General features: G+C 42.7%; 1 protein-coding gene across 4 annotated transcripts; it reads left to right on the top strand.

The window, feature by feature from the left end:
• Positions 1-103: 103 nt before the first annotated feature.
• On the top strand, positions 104-18,961 carry LOC115559308 (paired amphipathic helix protein Sin3a). Of its 4 annotated transcripts, none has more exons than XM_030378119.1 (21): positions 104-307; positions 2,736-2,947; positions 3,331-3,507; positions 3,720-3,826; positions 3,966-4,323; positions 4,611-4,871; positions 4,966-5,118; positions 5,237-5,392; positions 5,508-5,594; positions 5,729-5,847; positions 6,229-6,439; positions 7,307-7,423; positions 8,485-8,723; positions 9,140-9,323; positions 9,649-10,279; positions 10,766-10,935; positions 11,619-11,792; positions 12,275-12,361; positions 12,472-12,566; positions 14,915-15,110; positions 16,185-18,961. In XM_030378119.1, exons 2-21 carry the CDS (start codon positions 2,759-2,761, stop codon positions 16,401-16,403), a joined length of 3,930 nt encoding a protein of 1,309 aa, XP_030233979.1. In that variant the 5' UTR covers positions 104-307; positions 2,736-2,758; the 3' UTR covers positions 16,404-18,961. The 4 variants fall into 4 exon arrangements, with proteins under 4 accessions (XP_030233979.1, XP_030233980.1, XP_030233981.1 ...); XM_030378120.1 differs by having other exon boundaries at positions 5,511-5,594; XM_030378121.1 differs by having other exon boundaries at positions 4,620-4,871.
• Positions 18,962-19,403: the final 442 nt, after the last annotated feature.

Below are 19,403 nucleotides of genomic sequence, written 5' to 3' on the forward strand. Positions count from 1 at the left end.
TTGCTACACTGTTGTGCTGAGGGTTGTACGTGTGTTTTCATGTTTAGACATCTAGCTGACCAATCCCAAAAAAGGCTTGGGAGGAGACTAACCCGCCTTCACCAGAGCCACGCCTCTATGTTCAAGGAACATCGCTTTACGGATTGTTGTTAGCGACTTGACTGGACGGGCAATTCATTTTTGACATTTCGATTTCTTATCAAAACTTAAGATTTTATAACAGCCGAGAAGTGAAAAGGTGAAGTAACATTGTTCGCGGCGGTAACATTTGGGTGTTTCGCGCTATCTCTGGCCGCAGCTTTGCGAGGTAAGTGAACTAACGTTAGTCTTAGCTAGCGTTAACATCACCTAGCCAAAATGATGGGAGCTGGTTGTTGTGCTAAGATAGCTTTTAGCTACCTAACGTAACCTTGTCGAACAAACTAGTCAGCGAGCTAATGGCATTTGGCTATGTGCCTTGTGGAAATTACAATTTAGTCCTACCTTCGTCTATCAACAAAACACGAATAGTGAGTACAATTGCTTGCAACGTCACCAAGTTGGTGAAGCTGCTCTTTCCAAACTGATGCTAGCCGGCTAACCGTATTAGCTGAAATGCTAACGCTCAACAGACTGTCCTGACATGAATTTCTCATCCTGAAATAGTTTAAGTTGTCATTGTTTGACTGTTTTGTTCGCATAATACAGTGCTCTATTTTACAACAAAGTAATTGTATCGTTGATGTCACGAACATGTTCCCATACTTATGTAGTTGCATATTAGGTCCAAATAAATCTTGTGTAGCCTCCTCACTTCTGAACTGGGTATCGAGCCTTTCGTACGATACCAATTATGCAAAAGTATGTGTAATTTAACGTCAAATACACGCGCTGCTGATGTACACTAGCTTATTTTGCATTCATTGCGCGCTTATCCTCCCGTAGAGATCTTTCATTTAATTTTGCCAGCTGTTATAATGTATCTCTCCCTATTTAGCAGCTGCGAAACCCCTCAGCCCAGTTTGGATGTAATTATTATTAAAAGCATAGTTGTGTTTTCTGATGTTAACGATGACCCATTACACTCACGGGGTTTTGGCTAATCCATTTGAGTTGCATCGCTTGCCACCGCCAGCTACCGAGCCACCAGGCAGTAGCTCGTCGAAACCAAGAGGCAAGTTTGAGCAGAGAGGGGGAGGGGACGGCTACAACCAAACACTGCCCTTCTAGTCGAAGCACAACGCTCCCGCTGTCGTGCTAGTGTTTAGCCTTTTAACGCGGTTAAACGGCTAAACTAGAACCCGACCACATTTGTATATTATTATAGGACCAGGCTTTGTCGTTACTAATTGGCATGCCGTTGAATGTTGACACTTAACGGGTCATCAACGCGCTTTTGGGTGAGATTTTCGATAAAGTAAAGAGGATAAAAGATCATCACGACCAGATGACAGCATGTGTGTTCTAGAACGTTTAACAACCGTTGCTTGGGAAAAACGTTGCTTTTAATTTCAACGAATCAAAAACGCAAGGATGGTAACCTCGATAGCTGTATTATGGAGCGCAAGGTAGCAAGCACAGTGTGCCACACTGCCTCTGAACCACGATCTTTATTTGGGTTTGTCACTACCGAACCCTACTACGCATGCGCCGTGTCCGCGCATGCGCGCTGTGGAGACAAACAGGGTACCTATAAATTACACTAGTCTGGCTGCCTTGGACTTCAAGATTCAAAATGGTTTATTGTCAAATACACAGCAATTACAGACGCAGTCGCTGGCAATGAAATTCTTAAGTCCCAGGCTCCTTCAACAGTGCAATGTAAAAGTTTAAAAGAAACACAAGTAAGAGAGCTATGCCTATATAAAGAAATGAATAAATAAACTACAATTCTGGACATGAATAATTAGAATAATATAAATATATAATAATAACTTATATAATACCTAAGGTATAAATAGATGCCTCATAAAAAGGTGTGAAATCGAAACAGACGTTTTTTTATCCAGATGTCGAGTGTTGTATGGGCACATCACAGGTATTAAAAAAAGATCCAATATCTGCAGTGAGGAAAACATTAATAAATACTGGAGCTTAAAACATATGTGGATACTGTCAACTGGAGTAGAGTTTTGAACATACAAAATGGCAAAACTATTTTTCCCTGATTATCTTTTCCTAGATATCATCTTACTATACTTTAGTATGGCCACCTGATCACACTGATAATTTTTTGTAGTACATTATTCTGATGACTGTTGTGAGCAACATCCACAAGGTTTGACACTTGCAACCTGAACATGTCACTCTGACTTTGTCATACTGCGCAGCGAGTCAGAGATGCAAATACACATCCAACTCTATAAATAAAGGTACAATGAATGAATTGAGTCCTTCATTCATTGTTTCCAAGCCTTTGCTCATTAATAATCTCCATTACTGATTAATACTGGCCAATTCTATTGATTATCCAAATGTAATACAGACATTACACTTTATATCTAATAATTGTATATACAGAGCTGCAAAGCTCTTAACAAATGCCTATTTGTACAGTCTTGATTAGTCCCAATGGTGACAAATCAATAGGGACTCTTCAGATTCTTAATACCAACATGAGACCATTTTCCTGGTCTTTGCAGCACATGGATTCAATCTAACAGAACTTTAAATCGAAAGATTTGACATCCACCTCAAATTGTTAAATTGTGATCCATCATTGAGTTGATAATCCTATGCCTTTTACTCCCCTTTAGCCCCTTTTGAGTATGAGTATACAATGAAGAGAAGCTTGGAGGACCAGGAACCAGTGTTTTCCCCCCAGCAGCCACGGCGCGTGCCACTACCCCCCTCCGCAGAGACCCTCCAGCACCGCATCCTTGCCCCGTCCTCCTCTGTGTTGGAGGCCATTGCAGATATAATGCAGCCCTCTGCAGGCATCCAGTACTCCATCCCACAGGGCTACCAGGTCAGTTCCCCGCAGATTACACTCATCATGTTTAGCTTTACTTTAACACACGCTATGATGCACATCTTCCTGAATTCTCAGTTAAAGACTGTGGTCAGCACACAAACATGGTGATATATATGGTCCAAGAATTTAGTCTTTGTAGCCATCTTTCTACTTTTCAATTGTTATTCACTGCTCTTTCACACAATTGATCCTATCCAATTGATGACGAAAGCCATCATTGTATGCATATTTTTGCACCTGAAGAAATGGTTCTTTAGGCCCAATCCCATTTCTTCCCCTTACCCCTTCCCTTTACCCCTTCAAAACAAGGGGGAGGGGTAAGGGTAAGGGGTAGAAATGGGATTGGGCCTTAATATGATATTTTGACTTGCCTACAGGTGCCTACAATGCCTCAGAGCACAGTTGGACATGGACCTGGGCAGAACAGTAGTTCGGCTCTTCATGTTGGGCCCCACTCCCTCAACTCCTCTGTGCCGTCCCAGGGGCCCGCAGTGGTCCAAAGCCACCCTCAGCCCCCCTCAGCTCAAGGGCAGCAGCAATTCCAGAGACTGAAGGTGATTTTTGAATAATACAGCATGACGTACCTGGATGTGATGTGTATCGTTGCTGAACATTTTATCATGCTTTATTTAGCATATTCATTTACATTTAATTTACATTTCAGGATTGGCATGGGTTGAGCATGTTTTCTTTTTGGATTCAGCTCAGAAAATGAACCTGTTTGATTGTTGAATAGGGTTTTCTCATGAAGTGAAATACTTTCTAGGTTGAAGATGCATTGTCCTACCTGGACCAAGTGAAACTGCAGTTTGGGAACCAGCCTCAAGTTTATAATGACTTCCTTGACATCATGAAAGAGTTTAAATCCCAGAGGTAAGAATTCAGTGTCAAGTATATAATCAGTGGGAAGTTATTTATATCTTATGTATTCTTTGCTAAAAGTCTGCTTGTTTTGTATATTTAAGCGCAAACAATTGCATAACACCCTGTCCTGTTGCTCCGTCCCCCACAGCATAGACACCCCGGGGGTGATCAGCCGTGTCTCGCAGCTCTTCAAGGGCCACCCTGACCTCATTATGGGCTTCAACACCTTCCTGCCGCCTGGTTACAAGATCGAGGTGCAGACCAATGATCGGGTCAACGTGACCACGCCGGGACAGATACATTACATCACCCCCCACGGCATCTCGGTCCACAACCTCCCAGTGAGTGGTGGGCCCGGCCCACCACCCAGCCACCAGCAGCCGCCAGCGCTGCCACCACCAGCACCGCAGCCACACCAGGGTCAGCCGCAGCAGCAGCATTCCACTCCCCACACAACCCCAAGCCCAGCCGCGCCAACCCAGCCCACACCAGCAAAGACCAGCAAGGTAGCGGCTACACTTGTTTTTAGTACTCAAATTCATTGCGTATAGTTCCATATTATAAGGGGCCACTTTCCTTCATATAAACCAGCCTTGCGCTTGACACTTGAGTTGTTTTGGTTAATTTTCTTTCATTTCCATTTCGTGTGTGGGTGGGTGGGTGGATATATGCAATGTAGGATTTAGAGGGTGCCATCATGTCCTCAAGCGACATTAAGGCGCGCCTAGGTTTGGTTTTTGGGGTACAGCTGCGTTGATTGGCCCGGGTCTGTTCTCTCGTTTATAACCCACAGCCAATCCAGTCTCCGGCGCTGACCCCCACCAGCCAGCCCAACCCAGCCACCCCTTCCATCCCATCCTATGCCTCCCCCCGCTCGCCCTCCGTCCAGTCCCACACACCGGTTAGCAGCACACCTACCGGGGGACCCGCGCTGCAGAACAACCAGCCGGTGGAGTTCAACCACGCCATCAACTACGTCAACAAGATCAAGAACCGCTTCCAGGGACAGCCGGACATCTACAAGGCCTTCCTCGAGATTCTCCACACTTACCAGGTGTGTTTTTTATTTTATGCAGTCACACTATTCAAAGTGGTTTGGTGCAAAAATAGAAAGCAATTCCTCATTCCGCCACTGTTCTCTTTCTCAGAAGGAGCAGCGGAATGCTAAAGAGGCGGGGGGCAACTACACCCCGAACCTGACGGAGCAGGAGGTCTACGCTCAGGTAGCACGGCTCTTCAAGAACCAGGAAGATCTGCTGTCAGAATTTGGACAGTTCCTACCGGACGCCAACAGCTCAGTGGTAAGTGACCGCTTAACAAGTCTCCCTAGATGTCGTCTGTCGACTCAATGTTGTGATCTTGGTTTTTTACTACTGTTGTATGGATAATGTCTTTATGCTCCGTCCCTTATTTCATCAGCTTTTGAGCAAGACCACTGCAGATAGGGCAGAGTCGGTCCGCAACGACCATGGAGGCACGGTGAAGAGACCTTTGCTGAGCAGCAAACAGAGACTCAACCAGAACGGCCTGCCCATTAGGAGACCTTCTGGGGTTGGAGCCGCTCCCCCTATCAAGGTATTAACTCATATTTACCCATTAAGACACTTCAAACCACAGCTGAATTGTAATAATATGTTTAGGCCAGCAACCATGTCATGTTTATATTGTGTGTTTGCTGCCTGCCCTTCAGAAGAAACCCAAGATGATGGGGAAAGAGCATGCCATGGTAGAGGTCAACAAGCACAGCACGGGTACAGAAACAATGTTCTTTGAAAAGGTTAGTTTTCTAACTTTTTTTTTTTTTTCTAATATATATTTTGGTTATGTTCGGAAGAAAACTGTTGATAAGAAACAGGCAGTCCAATTTTCTTGCGATCAAATTTGCAAATTCTTTTTTTTTTTTATCAACAGGTGAAGAAGGCGCTTCAGAGCTCAGAGGCCTATGACAATTTCCTGCGCTGCCTCCTCATCTTCAACCAGGAAGTGATATCCCGTGCTGAACTGGTGCAGTTAGTTATTCCCTTCCTTGGGTGAGTTCATTACACTATCACTAACCAATGTAGTTGTAGTTTTATGGTCGAATATGCAGGGTCATCGCTATGTAGTATGAATTATTTAGTAGAATAAATAATAGTGGTGATTAAAAAAACATTTGTAAAATGTATATATTTTTATGATTCTTACTGTATCAATACTTGTATCTATAATGGATTTGATTTATGCTTATAATAATTCTGTAGTAATAGGTAGGATATCTGTATGAGTAACTTTCTTAATTCCACGCCAACATGTAATGTTTAATAACTCTCACAATCACAGCCAAGTCTGAATACGATATTTATTTTGGTGCTCAAATTACCCGTCTAGGAATAATGAAGTACCGTCGCATCTCATCTTATTTTGACTGACAGGAAATTCCCCGAGCTTTTTACTTGGTTCAAGAACTTCCTGGGCTACCGTGAGTCCAGCCATCTGGAGAGCTTCCCCAAGGAGCGGGCCACAGAGGGCATTGCCATGGAGATTGATTATGCTTCCTGCAAGAGACTAGGCTCCAGCTACAGAGCACTGCCCAAGAGCTACCAGCAGCCCAAGTGCACAGGCAGGACCCAGCTTTGCAGAGAGGTCAGCCTTCACAACCCAAACCATAACATTAAGAAGATCGAGAGCTGTAACAAGGGAGAGCAGGAGTCCGCGACCCCAAAAATGTCCCCTTCCACGATTCTCCGCCAATGAGAAGTGTTGCATTTCATGCATCGGTGATTGACAGGCAGTCTAAAATCATAGGCAGGCAGGTCCACTCATTTCGAAACAGATATTCTCACAGCGAATTCCACTCACTACCAGCAACTAACAAATTATGCTCAAATAAAAGCTGTCAAATCTTACCTACAGCACCTTTTTAGTACAATAGATTGGTAAAGAAAATCCATTAAGTAATACCATTTTTTATAGCACTTGACATGCTGGGCAAGATAAACAAGTGTTGTAGTTTTGTATAAGGAACAACCGTTTTAGAGCAATGGTTCTCAAAGTGCGGCCTGCGGGCCGATGGCGGCCCTCAGAAACAGTCCTGGCGGCCCGCAATGACATACAGATGTAAAAAAAGGATTTTAATCATTTTTATTATTATTCTTTTATTATTATATCAATATTTAAACAATAATAAATAAAGATAAAAGTCGACTCTTTCTAGCTTTCAATTAAATCCTGTAACATTTGTTAGTTTTAATCCGACTGTACATTACTTTGAAAGGATGAAGTTTCCTGATTTAGACCTCACTTGACCTTACTCCCAGAGGTCCACGGTGCAATGTTTTCTTTCACCACTGGGATGCAGACAGCGTTTCCCGCCAAGAAATGTTGTTCCTTTGGCAGCCCTCAGTCAAATTTTCAGTTCCTAAATTGGCCCTCAGCTGTCAAAACTTTGAGAACCCCTGGTTTAGAGCAACAATGTCCTGTTATCTCTAACATACTGATATGTCACTGCAGGTTCTGAATGACACGTGGGTGTCCTTCCCGTCTTGGTCTGAGGATTCAACATTCGTCAGTTCCAAAAAGACCCAGTATGAGGAACATATCTACAGGTGTGAGGACGAACGGTTTGAGGTGAGTCTTATCAATACAATAATACTCTATGGATACTTTTATGAAACTATTAGGGATGCACCAAATATTCGGCCACGGAAAATGTTCGGCCGAAAATGGCCCAAAACATAATTTTCGGTTTCGGCCGAAGGCGTAAACAGGCCGAAAAAAATACACCGAACATTTTTATATAAGTACTAATTCATTTGTTGTATAGTCATATTATTATGGCATGAAACAAAAAGCACAACTATTTATTACATAAAAACTACCGCAGGAAGGATGTTACTTAGCGCCCTCGAAAACAGGTTCGGGGGATAACATTTGAACGGTGGGACGTCATTACACGAAATTTCCCGGGGTTGGTCAGACTTGCGCGCTGAACGTAGTGACGAAATTTGACGTGAAAGCCTTCCGTGGTTTTCGAGGAAATCGCTGTGTTTCAATCATCCCGTGTTTCAATCGCCGCTCAAAGATGGCCAAATAAAAATATTTTGTTTTACTCATTTATTTAAAGGTACATTGTTCTTAAATTCTTGCTATAAGGTCTGCTGGAATGTTAGAAAACGTTCAGTATTAAATAAATATTTTGTATCAAATTTGTAATTTTCTTTTATTGAAAAGCAAGACAAAAAAGTTTATAAAGGACATTTAATTGTTTGATTTATGCAATGGTGAAAAATTAAAGCAAAATGAATGAAAAACAGCAAACGCCACATTCGGTATTCGGTTTCGGCTTTCGGCCAACTGTTTCAGTATATTTGGTTTCGGTTTCGGCCAAGAATTTTCATTTCGGTGCATCCCTAGAAACTATAGTTAAGCATTGCCCCAGCTGATAAATATAGTTTTAATAAATAATGTGACCACATCGCTTCAGAGAGTGTTACAATTTGCTTCATCAGCATCCTTTTTTATTACCAGTTAAGAATGTAATGGCTCTCTGGAAAAATGATCTACCATCTATTAAATACAGGGCATGTGCCTTTTCATTCGATTCTTCCAATAAACTGGGGCCAGTTAATAAATACAACGTGACTGACTGTACATGCTTCGTCGTTATGGTCTTTCTCCGGCCCTGACAGATGGACGTGGTGTTGGAGACTAACCTTGCCACGATACGGGCGCTGGAGACAATGCAGCGGCGGATGTCACGGATGTCCGCTGAGGAGCAGCTACGCTTCCGGCTGGACAACACTATGGGCGGCTGCTCCGAGGTCATCCACCGTAAGGCCATCCAGAGGATATATGGGGACAAGGCCCTGGACATCATCGACGGGCTCAAGAAGAGCCCCGCCGTGTGTGTCCCCATCGTGCTCAAGAGGTCAGTCTGTGGGGCTTGGAGGAAAGGCGTTGACGCCGTGGCCGCCCTGCACCGTGTGGCAGGTGTTGGAAGACAATATGCTATAGTTCTTCTCAGCACTGCTAGACTCTCGTTGTAGTTATTTTAATCACAGATTTGTGCAGAAGTTTTTCTCAGCACTGCTAGACTCACGGTGTAGTTATTTTAATAACTGGTAGACTCGCGTTGTGGTTCTTCTAATCAATGCTATGCTGGGGTTGCAGTCCTAATCAGGGCTAGACGCATGTCAAGAAAAGGGACTGAGAAAACTCCTCCTTTATTCTTTCTAATTGTGCTCTACTAGGATTTGTTAAGGTCAGTTAAACAGTTGTCACGAGTGTGTAATTGTGTATTATCTTTGTGAGCGTTGTTGTATATCTTTGTGTCTCTCTGTCCAGGTTAAAGATGAAGGAGGATGAATGGAGGGAAGCACAAAGGGGTTTCAACAAGATCTGGAGGGAGCAGAACGAGAAATATTACCTGAAGTCTCTTGACCACCAGGGCGTCAACTTCAAGCAGAACGACACCAAGGTGTTTCGTTCAAAGACGTTGCTTAGTGAGATTGAGATGCTGTATGATGAGGTAAGAACATTTTGGTACAAATTGACTTGCAATGCTCTAACGGACAACAAATAATAGCTTCTCGTAATCATAAAACGAGTCATAAAATACTCAATGAGCTATTATGTTTGGAGAACACAAACCTACTGACCAAAGGTTGTTCATGATACAAATGGGTTTCTTTTATAATCCTGTTCGATAAAGTTTTGGGCATCACTTTTGTCATGACTTACCACTATCACCTTTCATTGGCAAGTATATGCACAATATCTTTTTATGTAATTATTAATAGGCACATCTCCCATTGCCTCAGCTCATGTGTTATTCTCTCCCCTGTGTTGGGCAGCGACAGGAGCGGGCATCGGAAGAGCCCAGTGGCCCGCACCTAACCCTGCCTTACGACGACAGCCAGATCCTAGAGGATGCCGCCTCGCTGATCATCCACCACGTCAAGCGACAGGTGGGCATCCAGAAGGAGGACAAGTACAAGATCAAGCAGATCATCCACCACTTCGTCCCCGACATGCTGTTCGCTCAGCGCGGCGAGCTCTCCGATGCAGAGGAAGATGAGGACGACGAGGAAGAGGATGAGGACGAGGACGAAGAGGAGGCGGCGGACCGTGAGGGTGTCAAGAAGCACAACGGCCTGCCGGGGGATGGAGTCAGCAAGTCCAAGTTGCTTTTCAGCAGCACTGGGGTCCAGAAGCTGAGGGGACTGGACGACGCCTATAACCTGTTGTATGGCAACAACAACTGGTACATCTTCCTGCGGCTCCACCAGATGCTGTGCTCGCGGCTGTTGCGCATCTATGGCCAGGCGGAGAAGCAAATAGAGGAGGACGCCGGTGAGCGCGACTGGGAGAGAGAGGTCCTGGGCCTTAAGCGAGAGAAGAGTGAGAATCCGGCTGTCCAGCTGAGAATGAAGGAGCCCAGTAAGTGTGGAAACTCTGGCCGCCAGCCATCCCCATTGGAGGGAGGTAGGGGCATTTTTGTGCTCATTCTGAAGTCTGCTTGATATATTAGGGCAGTTCACACAGGGGGGGCTATATGGTCTGGTTACTAGACTTTTGGCCCTGCATTGGACACCCAATGTTTTCAAAAGAAAAATGTAAAGCAGAATGTTATGCTTTGAATGCTATTTATCTTTATGATGAGGATTCACAATTTAATTGTTGATTTAAAAGGTGTGTTACGAACATCAACTACAATGATCAGTACTTTCAAATGTAAAAACTGACACTATTGTTCATACCACATCCTGGTTTACCTAACCTTGAGAAAAGTCAACTCTAGGTTTCTAATTTAGCTTATAGCTCACTTAAGCTGTTTGTGTCTTTAACAGGTTGTAATTACATTTGAATCAACTCACGTTTTCTAAAACCTACGCAGCCTTTTATTGTATCAATGTGCATGTGCTTACTTTATTTGCGACATCCTGTTACATGGTTCATTCTTTCTTCCAGTGGATGTTGACGTGGAGGACTACTACTCTACGTTCTTGGAGATGGTGAAAAATCTTCTGGATGGCAACATGGAGCCTGGACAGTATGAGGACACTCTACGGGAGATGTTTACCATCCATGCCTACACTGCCTTCACCATGGACAAGCTGATCCAGAGCATCGTACGACAGGTAAAAAAAAAGAAATGAGGTAACACATTATGGCACACACACGTGCCATAATGAATAGCAAACTAGTCATTACTAACCCTTTGTTAATATTTGTTAATTGTTACTAAAACATCTATTTGGCACTAGTTAATAGTTTTTTCATAATTTATTAAATATTAGTTGGTTGCATAACCCTAACCATAACACACGACCCTAACCCTAACACACGGCCCTAACCCAACCCTAACAAACGACCCTAACCCTAACAAACGACCCTAACCCTAACACACGGCCCTAACCCAACCCTAACACACGGCCCTAACCCTAACACACGGCCCTAACCCTAACACACGGCCCTAACCCTAACACACGGCCCTAACCCTAACACACGGCCCTAACCCTAACACACGGCCCTAACCCTAACACACGGCCCTAACCCTAACACACGGCCCTAACCCTAACACACGGCCCTAACCCTAACACACGGCCCTAACCCTAACACACGGCCCTAACCCTAACACACGGCCCTAACCCTTATCCTAACACACGGCCCGCCCCTAACCCTAACACATGGCCCTAACCCTAACACACAACCCTAACCCTAACCAGTGACACTCATGACACACGTCTTTAACAAACATTCACACAATCTCCTTGCCATTGTGTCCTAACAATGGGCCGTGGATGTGTCCGTCTCCGCACAGCTCCAGCACATTGTGAGCGATGGCGTGTGCGTGCGCGTGACGGACCTGTACCTCAGTGAGAGTGCCAACAAGGCCACTGGGGGCGCCGCTTCCACCCAGGCGTCGCGGGCCACGGCAGAGGGGGTCTACCAGCGAAAGGCGGAGCAGCTCATGCCAGAAGAGAATTGCTTCAAGGTACCAATATCCAAACTATTCAGGTTGCCACGGTATGCTAGCCTGACATGCCAGGCTTGCGCTATGCTGCAGCTTTTACGAAAATATATCTGAAAGATTTGATATTCTTTAAGTGTCCTAAGCTCATATGGGCTTGTAAGACACCATTACAACTTACAAATGATGCAGTACAAACGTGCATTCATAATTGTATAGATCGTTCAGAAATGATGCATAACACACTCGCATATAAAATCAGAGTTAGTCTGATTATAATAACTGTTGTCTGCTCTTTCAAGCTCGATCTAAAAATCTAGCCAAAGCAAAAAGCTTTGCTTTGAAAAGCCATTTCAGTTTGTTACTTCACAAGACCTGAATAAATCTGGAATACTTGCTTGCACTTTTTCAAAACTGGTCAGATTTATCAGGTTAATACATGCCAAAGATGATGTTTGCCTTCCAGTGTGTTTTCCATCTGATTTTGTGTCTTGTGTTGTGTCCAGCTGATGTTTTTGAAGAGCAGGGGAAGTATTTCTCTGACCCTGGAGCTTCTGGACACAGAGGACGATAACTCAGATGAGCCTGCAGAGGTGAGACTATTGGAACGTCTTGAATAGCACACACGCACACTAAACGTCTTAACTATTTCCTTTTAATTATTTTATTTTTTGATCTCAAAACCTTTCTTCCCGCCCACCAGAGGTGGTCGGACTACGTGGGCCGGTACCTGAACTCGGCCTCTGCGTCCCCAGAGCTGCGGGAGCACCTGGCCCAGAAGCCCGTGTTCCTCCCCAGGTGAGGCCCCAGCCGTGTCCCCTCTTGTCTACACATCCCTAAACCATCTACCTTCAGGCGTTTAGTCAGCAAGACAGCCATTCCACTGTTGATGAGCCAAACCAGCTGCCAAAATACGGGCTCATTTTCCGAGCCAGAAACCGTGGCTACATTTGCACAAGCCTATATTAGTAATTGCAAATATCGTGGGTCCCCCCAGAATCCTCTCTTGTTAGTTTCGACGCGGGGTCTGGTGTTTTGACAAGAGTAACTCTTCTGCTGACGTTGAGGTGAAGACGCTGCAGTGCCTGGCTGCCCCGTCGGGTCTGGGAAGAGGCTCGTTGGCTGTGAACTTGAAGAGCTTCTTTTGTTTTTTCCTGTGTCTTCTTCGTTTCTTTTTTCCTTTTCTTTTGGACCTCTGCCACACATGAAGAATGCACTTTATACAGCCAACGTTTTAAACAGGGAATTAATTTATGCTTAGTCTCGGTTCCTTTTTACCAGGATCTTTTTATTTATGAGTGCAACGTTTTTTTAAATCGTAGTCTCAATGAAGCAATTGGATCTCCAGCTGAAAGGACAGTTATTTAATTGATGGGTTTTTGATTCTTCAGAATGTGTTGTATTTAAAACTTTTTCCATTGTATACCTTAAGTAACTTTACATGTTTGGAAAGCGTGAGCTGAAAGCAAAACAAATGGGTTCCGGCTCTTGTCATTTTATATCACACTGGTTGTTTCTTTTGTACGGTGACTCAGACCTGAGATTAGAATCTTAGCCTTGGTTAAAGACCTGATAATAACCTGGACCCCAAGTAAAGGAAATGCAAACAAGTCATTCACGTTCTACCTTTATCATGCCTGCTGTATGTGATTTGTAATCATGAGAAAAGGTCCTGTGTGTGAGACCTACATATATAGATATACATATATAATCACTGTTCAGACAAAAGTAGATGTTTAAATGTCCATTATTTTGGAGTGTTTCATATATTCAGTATTATGTGTGTAATCATTTGCAGTGGATTCAGTGCAATCCCTTTTTGTAGCTCTTTTTTTGGTTGATTTTTTTTGTGTTGTGGGTGAAGCTTTTTCCCAGGTCCACAAGATGAGTACTCGCAGGAGAACCCCTGGTCAAGCACATTATCAGCAACACATGTACAGTCAAAGTGGGGCTTGTAAATAAAATGGTGGTCTGAAGTGTATGTTTATATTTTGGTGTATTTCTTTTCTCACAGCTCAGAGCATTGCATGGGGTGGCTGGGCCCATCTATATGTGGTTGGTAGTGCTTGTGAAACATTTTTTGAGATGGCTGTCCATTACATAAACATTCCAATCAATTATTTTAAGACCCCAAAAAAAATGTGGCCCTCCCTAACCCATTGCATTAATGTGGTGGTTGTTTGGTCATTGGTCCATATTGTGGTCCTTTCCTTCCCATTTTCAAATCTATGAGAGGTCAGCAGCGCAACAAGTCCAAAAGACACTCTGCTCCACAACAATATTTTCAACTGTTTGGTAGAATAATTTATAAGTTCTAGCAGTTTCCGCCACGCTTGGTTTTCATCGCATGATCACAACGCTCTAATCATTGTTGGTGAAAGTGTGCGCACATCAGAATCTTTTTAGTGTATCTCTTGCATTAGTGGCATACAAAATATATTTATTTTCAGATACAACCTGTTGTGTGTCGTATATTTATGACATTGGCCTCACTGTCATGTCTTTTAAGTGGAGCCCTGAATGCAAAAAAAATATGCTTCATGGTTTCAGTCTTCGCTCACCTGTGCCCTCTGGGGTAAGTACAAATTTAAAACTTTCATTAAAGCAGGATGCATAATGCTTTTATTTTGGAAATGCCTGCACCAAAATCTGGATATTTTTCCCCCTTTAGCTTTTTTGAAAAACAAAATATTTTTCAAGCATCTGTAGAACATGCAAATCACTATGTGGATGTGGAACGGACGTGCACTGTAAAGAATGACTACTCCTGCTGCCTCTGCTGCTCTTATAGATCCACAATTCCCACGAATGACTTGACTCCCTATCTAATTCTTTTATTCGGTGAGTGCTATGCATGGGTATCAAGAAAACACTTGTTTAAAGGGACAGTCCTCTCAAATTTTACAACATGTGTATTTATGTTATACCTGTCAAATCAAAGTTGAACATTATGTGTGTACTGTGAGTGAACCCCAACGCTTTTAGCTGACACATTTCTAGAAATTTGTGTGAACTTTCCCTGTAAACCTGCTGAAATTTAAAATATGGGGGTAGCGGGCAGTGTTGGTTTTCCTTTTTGTTTCGTTTTTTTTCTCTTTGGCAACCTCGCCTGGTATACCCATGGGTTTCTCTGTTGTGGTCCCCAGGAACCTGAGGAGAATACGCAAGTGCCAGCGTGGATGGGAGCTTTTGCAGAAGGAGAGGATCACCAAGGGGCCCTCTGATGGCTCTCAGGACCCCAAGATGGAGTGCATGTTCAAGCTCAACTCTTACAAGATGGTGTATGTCTGCAAGTCCGAAGACTACATGTACAGGCATACAGCGCTCACGCGGGCCCATCAGGTGGGTCTGAGCAAAGTTTCTGTTCAGTATTGTGCCTTCGGGAGTCCAATTTGGACTGAGGCACAGTTGAGGCAAAACCTCCTTTCGGTACCCCAAGGATAAAGAAGTATTAGGATACAGCTAGGCCTAGGGCATATTATCAGCTGTCTCTGCCTCCTCCCACTGTCAATGTCCCCATCAATGATTATTGTGTATGGTTAGCATAGCTTGGTCTTAAAATGACGCAGCATCACAGATTTGGTCTGTGATAATAATATGGGTCTATTATGAAAATTGCCTTATTGTGTAGTCTCTAGTTTCCACCAAGCGGTGCGCTACTGTTCGTTGAGGTACTGTGCGGCTCTGTTCGGTTATATTGGCGTTTCCTCAGCCCACGGTGTTAGGCTTACAGCCCCTGTAAATAATTGTGAAATAATGTTCTTGTTGTTCTTTTAATTGTTTGTTACTCTCTGACCATTCGGTTTGATATTGTGGAAAGGATGTTATTGAATGATTCAGAGCATGATGCATTTTAAATGGCATCCCTTTTTGGTCTTGTGCGTTCATTTTTCTTAAAACAATTCTAGCAAAAAAAAAACATAGCGAAATTACAACCAACCAGTCATTGAGGGTAAAAATAGGCCCAATGATAGGCAAGATATTTTTATTTAGTTTTACAAATCAAGGGTAGGCCTGATTTGACTAATTGGCTTTGCATCCTTTCCTTCTGCCCTTGTAGTCCAAGACATGCTGCCCAACAGCTTTTAAAGTACAATGCTGCCACCGGTGGATTTGTATCAATTCACATAATTATCCCTCCCTGCTATTTTGTCGTTCACCCAAACACCCTGAAACAACTTGAGTCTCACATACTTATGCCACCATTCGCCACATCTCCTCACAACAAAACAGGAAACGATGCATAACTCCGCCCCCCACACCTTCTGGTTTCCGGCACTATGCAGCCCCAGAAGTTCGGCTATAGCATTGTCAAACTTTTGCATCCGAGATTAGTGCGTCTACATTGAGATGCAATATTGCATTACTGTCTCGCTGCGTCTCCCGACTGACCTTCTGTTTTGCTCTCTACTTCAGTCCCAGGAGCGTGTCAACACTCGCCTGCACAGGCGCTTCCAGGCCTGGCTGGACTGCTGGGCCAGGGACCACGTGAACGGGGAGATGGCGGCGGAGAACTGCAATTGGCTTATGGGCGAGCGAAGTGAGGGTCTGCTGCCCTGCAGCACCACATGCACTCCAGAGGTTCTCCATTACGTCGCCGTTAACAAGTACCGCGTCAAGTATGCCCCAATGTAGCCCACGACACCAGCTTGGACACGATAAACTGCCACTGCATATCCGAGTCTTTAAGGGTCCTTTGCCTGGACTCTGACTTTATGTTTAGTCGCTCAGCTCTTTTCTCCTTGGTATTTGGATTTTGAAAGACACTTGCTTTGGTGCCTACTTGTGAAATGTTTTTTGGTTTGTTATAAAGACGTTCAACATATAGAGAGCCCCGACCAACCCTGAGGTACTTAGTAGTCCAATAAGAGTTTGTTATGGTAACATGGCTAAACAGATGAATGATGCTCTTGGTGGATGGATGGATGAACCGGCTGGAGTATTGGAAATAAACTCAACCCTAAGGCCGAACACATATTGTTTTTAAGAACCACCACCGTAAAACATTTCACCTACAACTTTCGAGTTTTCTACAGCTGTTTACCTGTTTTTGTATTAGGATATGAAACTTATTTTACCCGGTCCAGCTATCACAACCTGTGAAGGTTTTACTACCGGGCACATAGCTATTCAAGAACCGCAAGTGTTGACTGACCCAACACTTAAAAATAGTTTGTACATAAGGTCTGATTTATGAGTTATTGATGCATAGCATACTTCAACAACCATGGTACCAATTTTAAGCTACGTGTTGGTTAGCATCGTATAGACGTCATTTTAACTTCGACCAAAGGATGTTCATGATTATTGTCCTTTGTGTTCTATCGAGTGAACCTTTTCTCTTGACCTTTGTTTAGAAGGATATATTTTTTTATTTCTTGATGGTGACATTCTACACTTTTAAGCAGCACTGTTAGATGACCACATATTCTTTCTCCCTCCAGTGATTCACAAGTTTGTTTAGAGATTTCACAAACTGTGAATGTAGCCAGGCAACAATATATGCTTTTTGAAAGTGTGTGTCTGTATTTTAAACGTTACCAACATTTGACCAGTACTGCCAGTCTATTCGTTTTGTTTCGGGCTTCTGTTGCAATCATAACTGGTCCCACACCACATACATTTACATATTTTTGGTTTTGGTTTTTAGTATCTGAAGCATTGTCAGGGAAGTAGAACAGGAGGACTGGTGCAGTACGCCTATGTGTGAATGAATCATTGTACTCCGTTCATCCTCAGCTAGAAACGAAGCAAGCAATAATCAAACAATGTCGAAGGAGTCTACTATTTTGTATGCGTTTTGGCAGGGTCAAACATGAATGTCATTTTCCACTTGGAACAGGGGGTATCAAATATTTTTTATTGCTGTATCCTTGGCTGTCAATTTTTAATAAATGTGTATATAGCTTTTGGTTATTGTAGATAACGCAATGTAAGATTAGGCCTGTGATCTATAACCAGGTGCTAGAGACCAGCTCCTTATATACTTAACCATAATTCATGAACTAGCCAGCGGCATGTAAACGACGTGGAACTGATGGTGCAAAACGACTCGCTGAAATGCAAGACTCCAGTCTCAAGTCCCAGTGATGATGACACTAGTTTGGAACTTGCTGGAATAGACCAAATGTTTGAAAATATTGGTTTATGCAGAAAACCATTAGGGGTGGGAAAAATAATCGATTCATCGATGCACCGCGATTCTCTGTAGAACGATTCTGTCTCGATGCAGATAAATTAATAATCTTAATTTAAAAAAATATCTATTTTTTTCTTTTTTTCGCCTGCTGCAACATTCTGTTCGCCAGAGAGGGATCATTTTAGTAATTTTACAATTATTTAATTTATCTTCAGTTTGTATTGGCCATTGGCCAATCTGATTTGTCTTGACACAATTGCGATTCAGCCTACGCATAGCATGCACGCAAACTCACAGCCAGACACAAGAACTCAGACATTCAAGAGCAGCTTTTTCTTTACGGACATAGAAAGAGATTAGAAAGAAAATAAAACTGAAACCTATTTTTTACATACTCCATATTGTGTTGTAATGCAAGCTGCACTGATTATTGCGTTGTTCATAGAAAGTCATATTTGTGACGAAAGCTTTTTCCCTAAGAAAATATTAGATAAGTTAATTCATCTGTTGTCTTTAATGATCATCACAAAAGTAGGAAGTGAGTAGCAAACTCAGTTGTACATATATATTTTTGAAAATCCTGCATGAAAATGCGTGATGCGTGCATCGAGATCCATCGATAATCGCCATAGAACTGAATCGTTTTACTCATAATCCGAATCGAATCGATTCGTGAGGTGCGAAGAGATCCCCACCCCTAAAAACCATCACACTACACACATTTCATGCCCTCAATTCCTGTGAACTTTGCGATGGAAATAATTGAGATCAGCTTTAAATGTTCTCGAAATGATAACTTAACACATCCTGCTGATGATTTATGTTACAAAGTTTGGTTAAAATAAATTTGGGGTGGGGAAAAGTTTCAGAAATATATTTACCATATTAATTGTAAATTCTACATGAACTACCAGGAAGCTCAATTGTACATATGACCGCTTTTTCTACCCCATTTGTATGTGTTGCCACTATTTACCAGGTCTTTTGACTTCTGTGATGTTAAATGAGTGTAGTATGGTGTTTGGCATTAAACTTTTAATTTTATAGATCGAAATGTAGCTGGCCCAATGTGTTTCCTATACGAGATGTTGGGTTTAAAGGACCATTTAAACAGACTAAACCAGAAGTCAATGCTCTGACAAGAACATTGGTAGTCTATAAGGATGAGGCATCAGGTAAAGAGGGTTGACATAAAGTGGGGGATATTATGGTAAAATATGTAAAAATGTATTTGTTTATTTATTAATATTATATATAAATACATAATCATTATATATAATCATTACATATATTGAATATAAATATATCACATAACGATTATTTGTATTTAGATATTATTTATAATAATCTTATGTTATCGTTTTAAGCCTAAAACCAATCAATGTAATCGCATCCATAAAACATTTGATAGGTACAAGACTGTTTCCATTATTTTTTTGTGAACGAGTGAAGGAGCTACTCATCCCATAAACCATTGCAAACTTCTTTGCAATGGT

Source organism: Gadus morhua, chromosome 14, assembly GCF_902167405.1.
Source record: "Gadus morhua chromosome 14, gadMor3.0, whole genome shotgun sequence".
Classification (NCBI taxonomy): domain Eukaryota; kingdom Metazoa; phylum Chordata; class Actinopteri; order Gadiformes; family Gadidae; genus Gadus; species Gadus morhua.

Coding starts and splice junctions, on each gene's coding strand:
- LOC115559308 (XM_030378119.1), top strand. CDS start 2,759: ATGAAGAGAAGCTTGGAGGACCAGGAACCAGTGTTTTCCCCCCAGCAG. Junction 2,948..3,330: donor CCATCCCACAGGGCTACCAG/GTCAGTTCCCCG, acceptor ACTTGCCTACAG/GTGCCTACAATGCCTCAGAG. Junction 9,324..9,648: donor TTGAGATGCTGTATGATGAG/GTAAGAACATTT, acceptor TGTGTTGGGCAG/CGACAGGAGCGGGCATCGGA.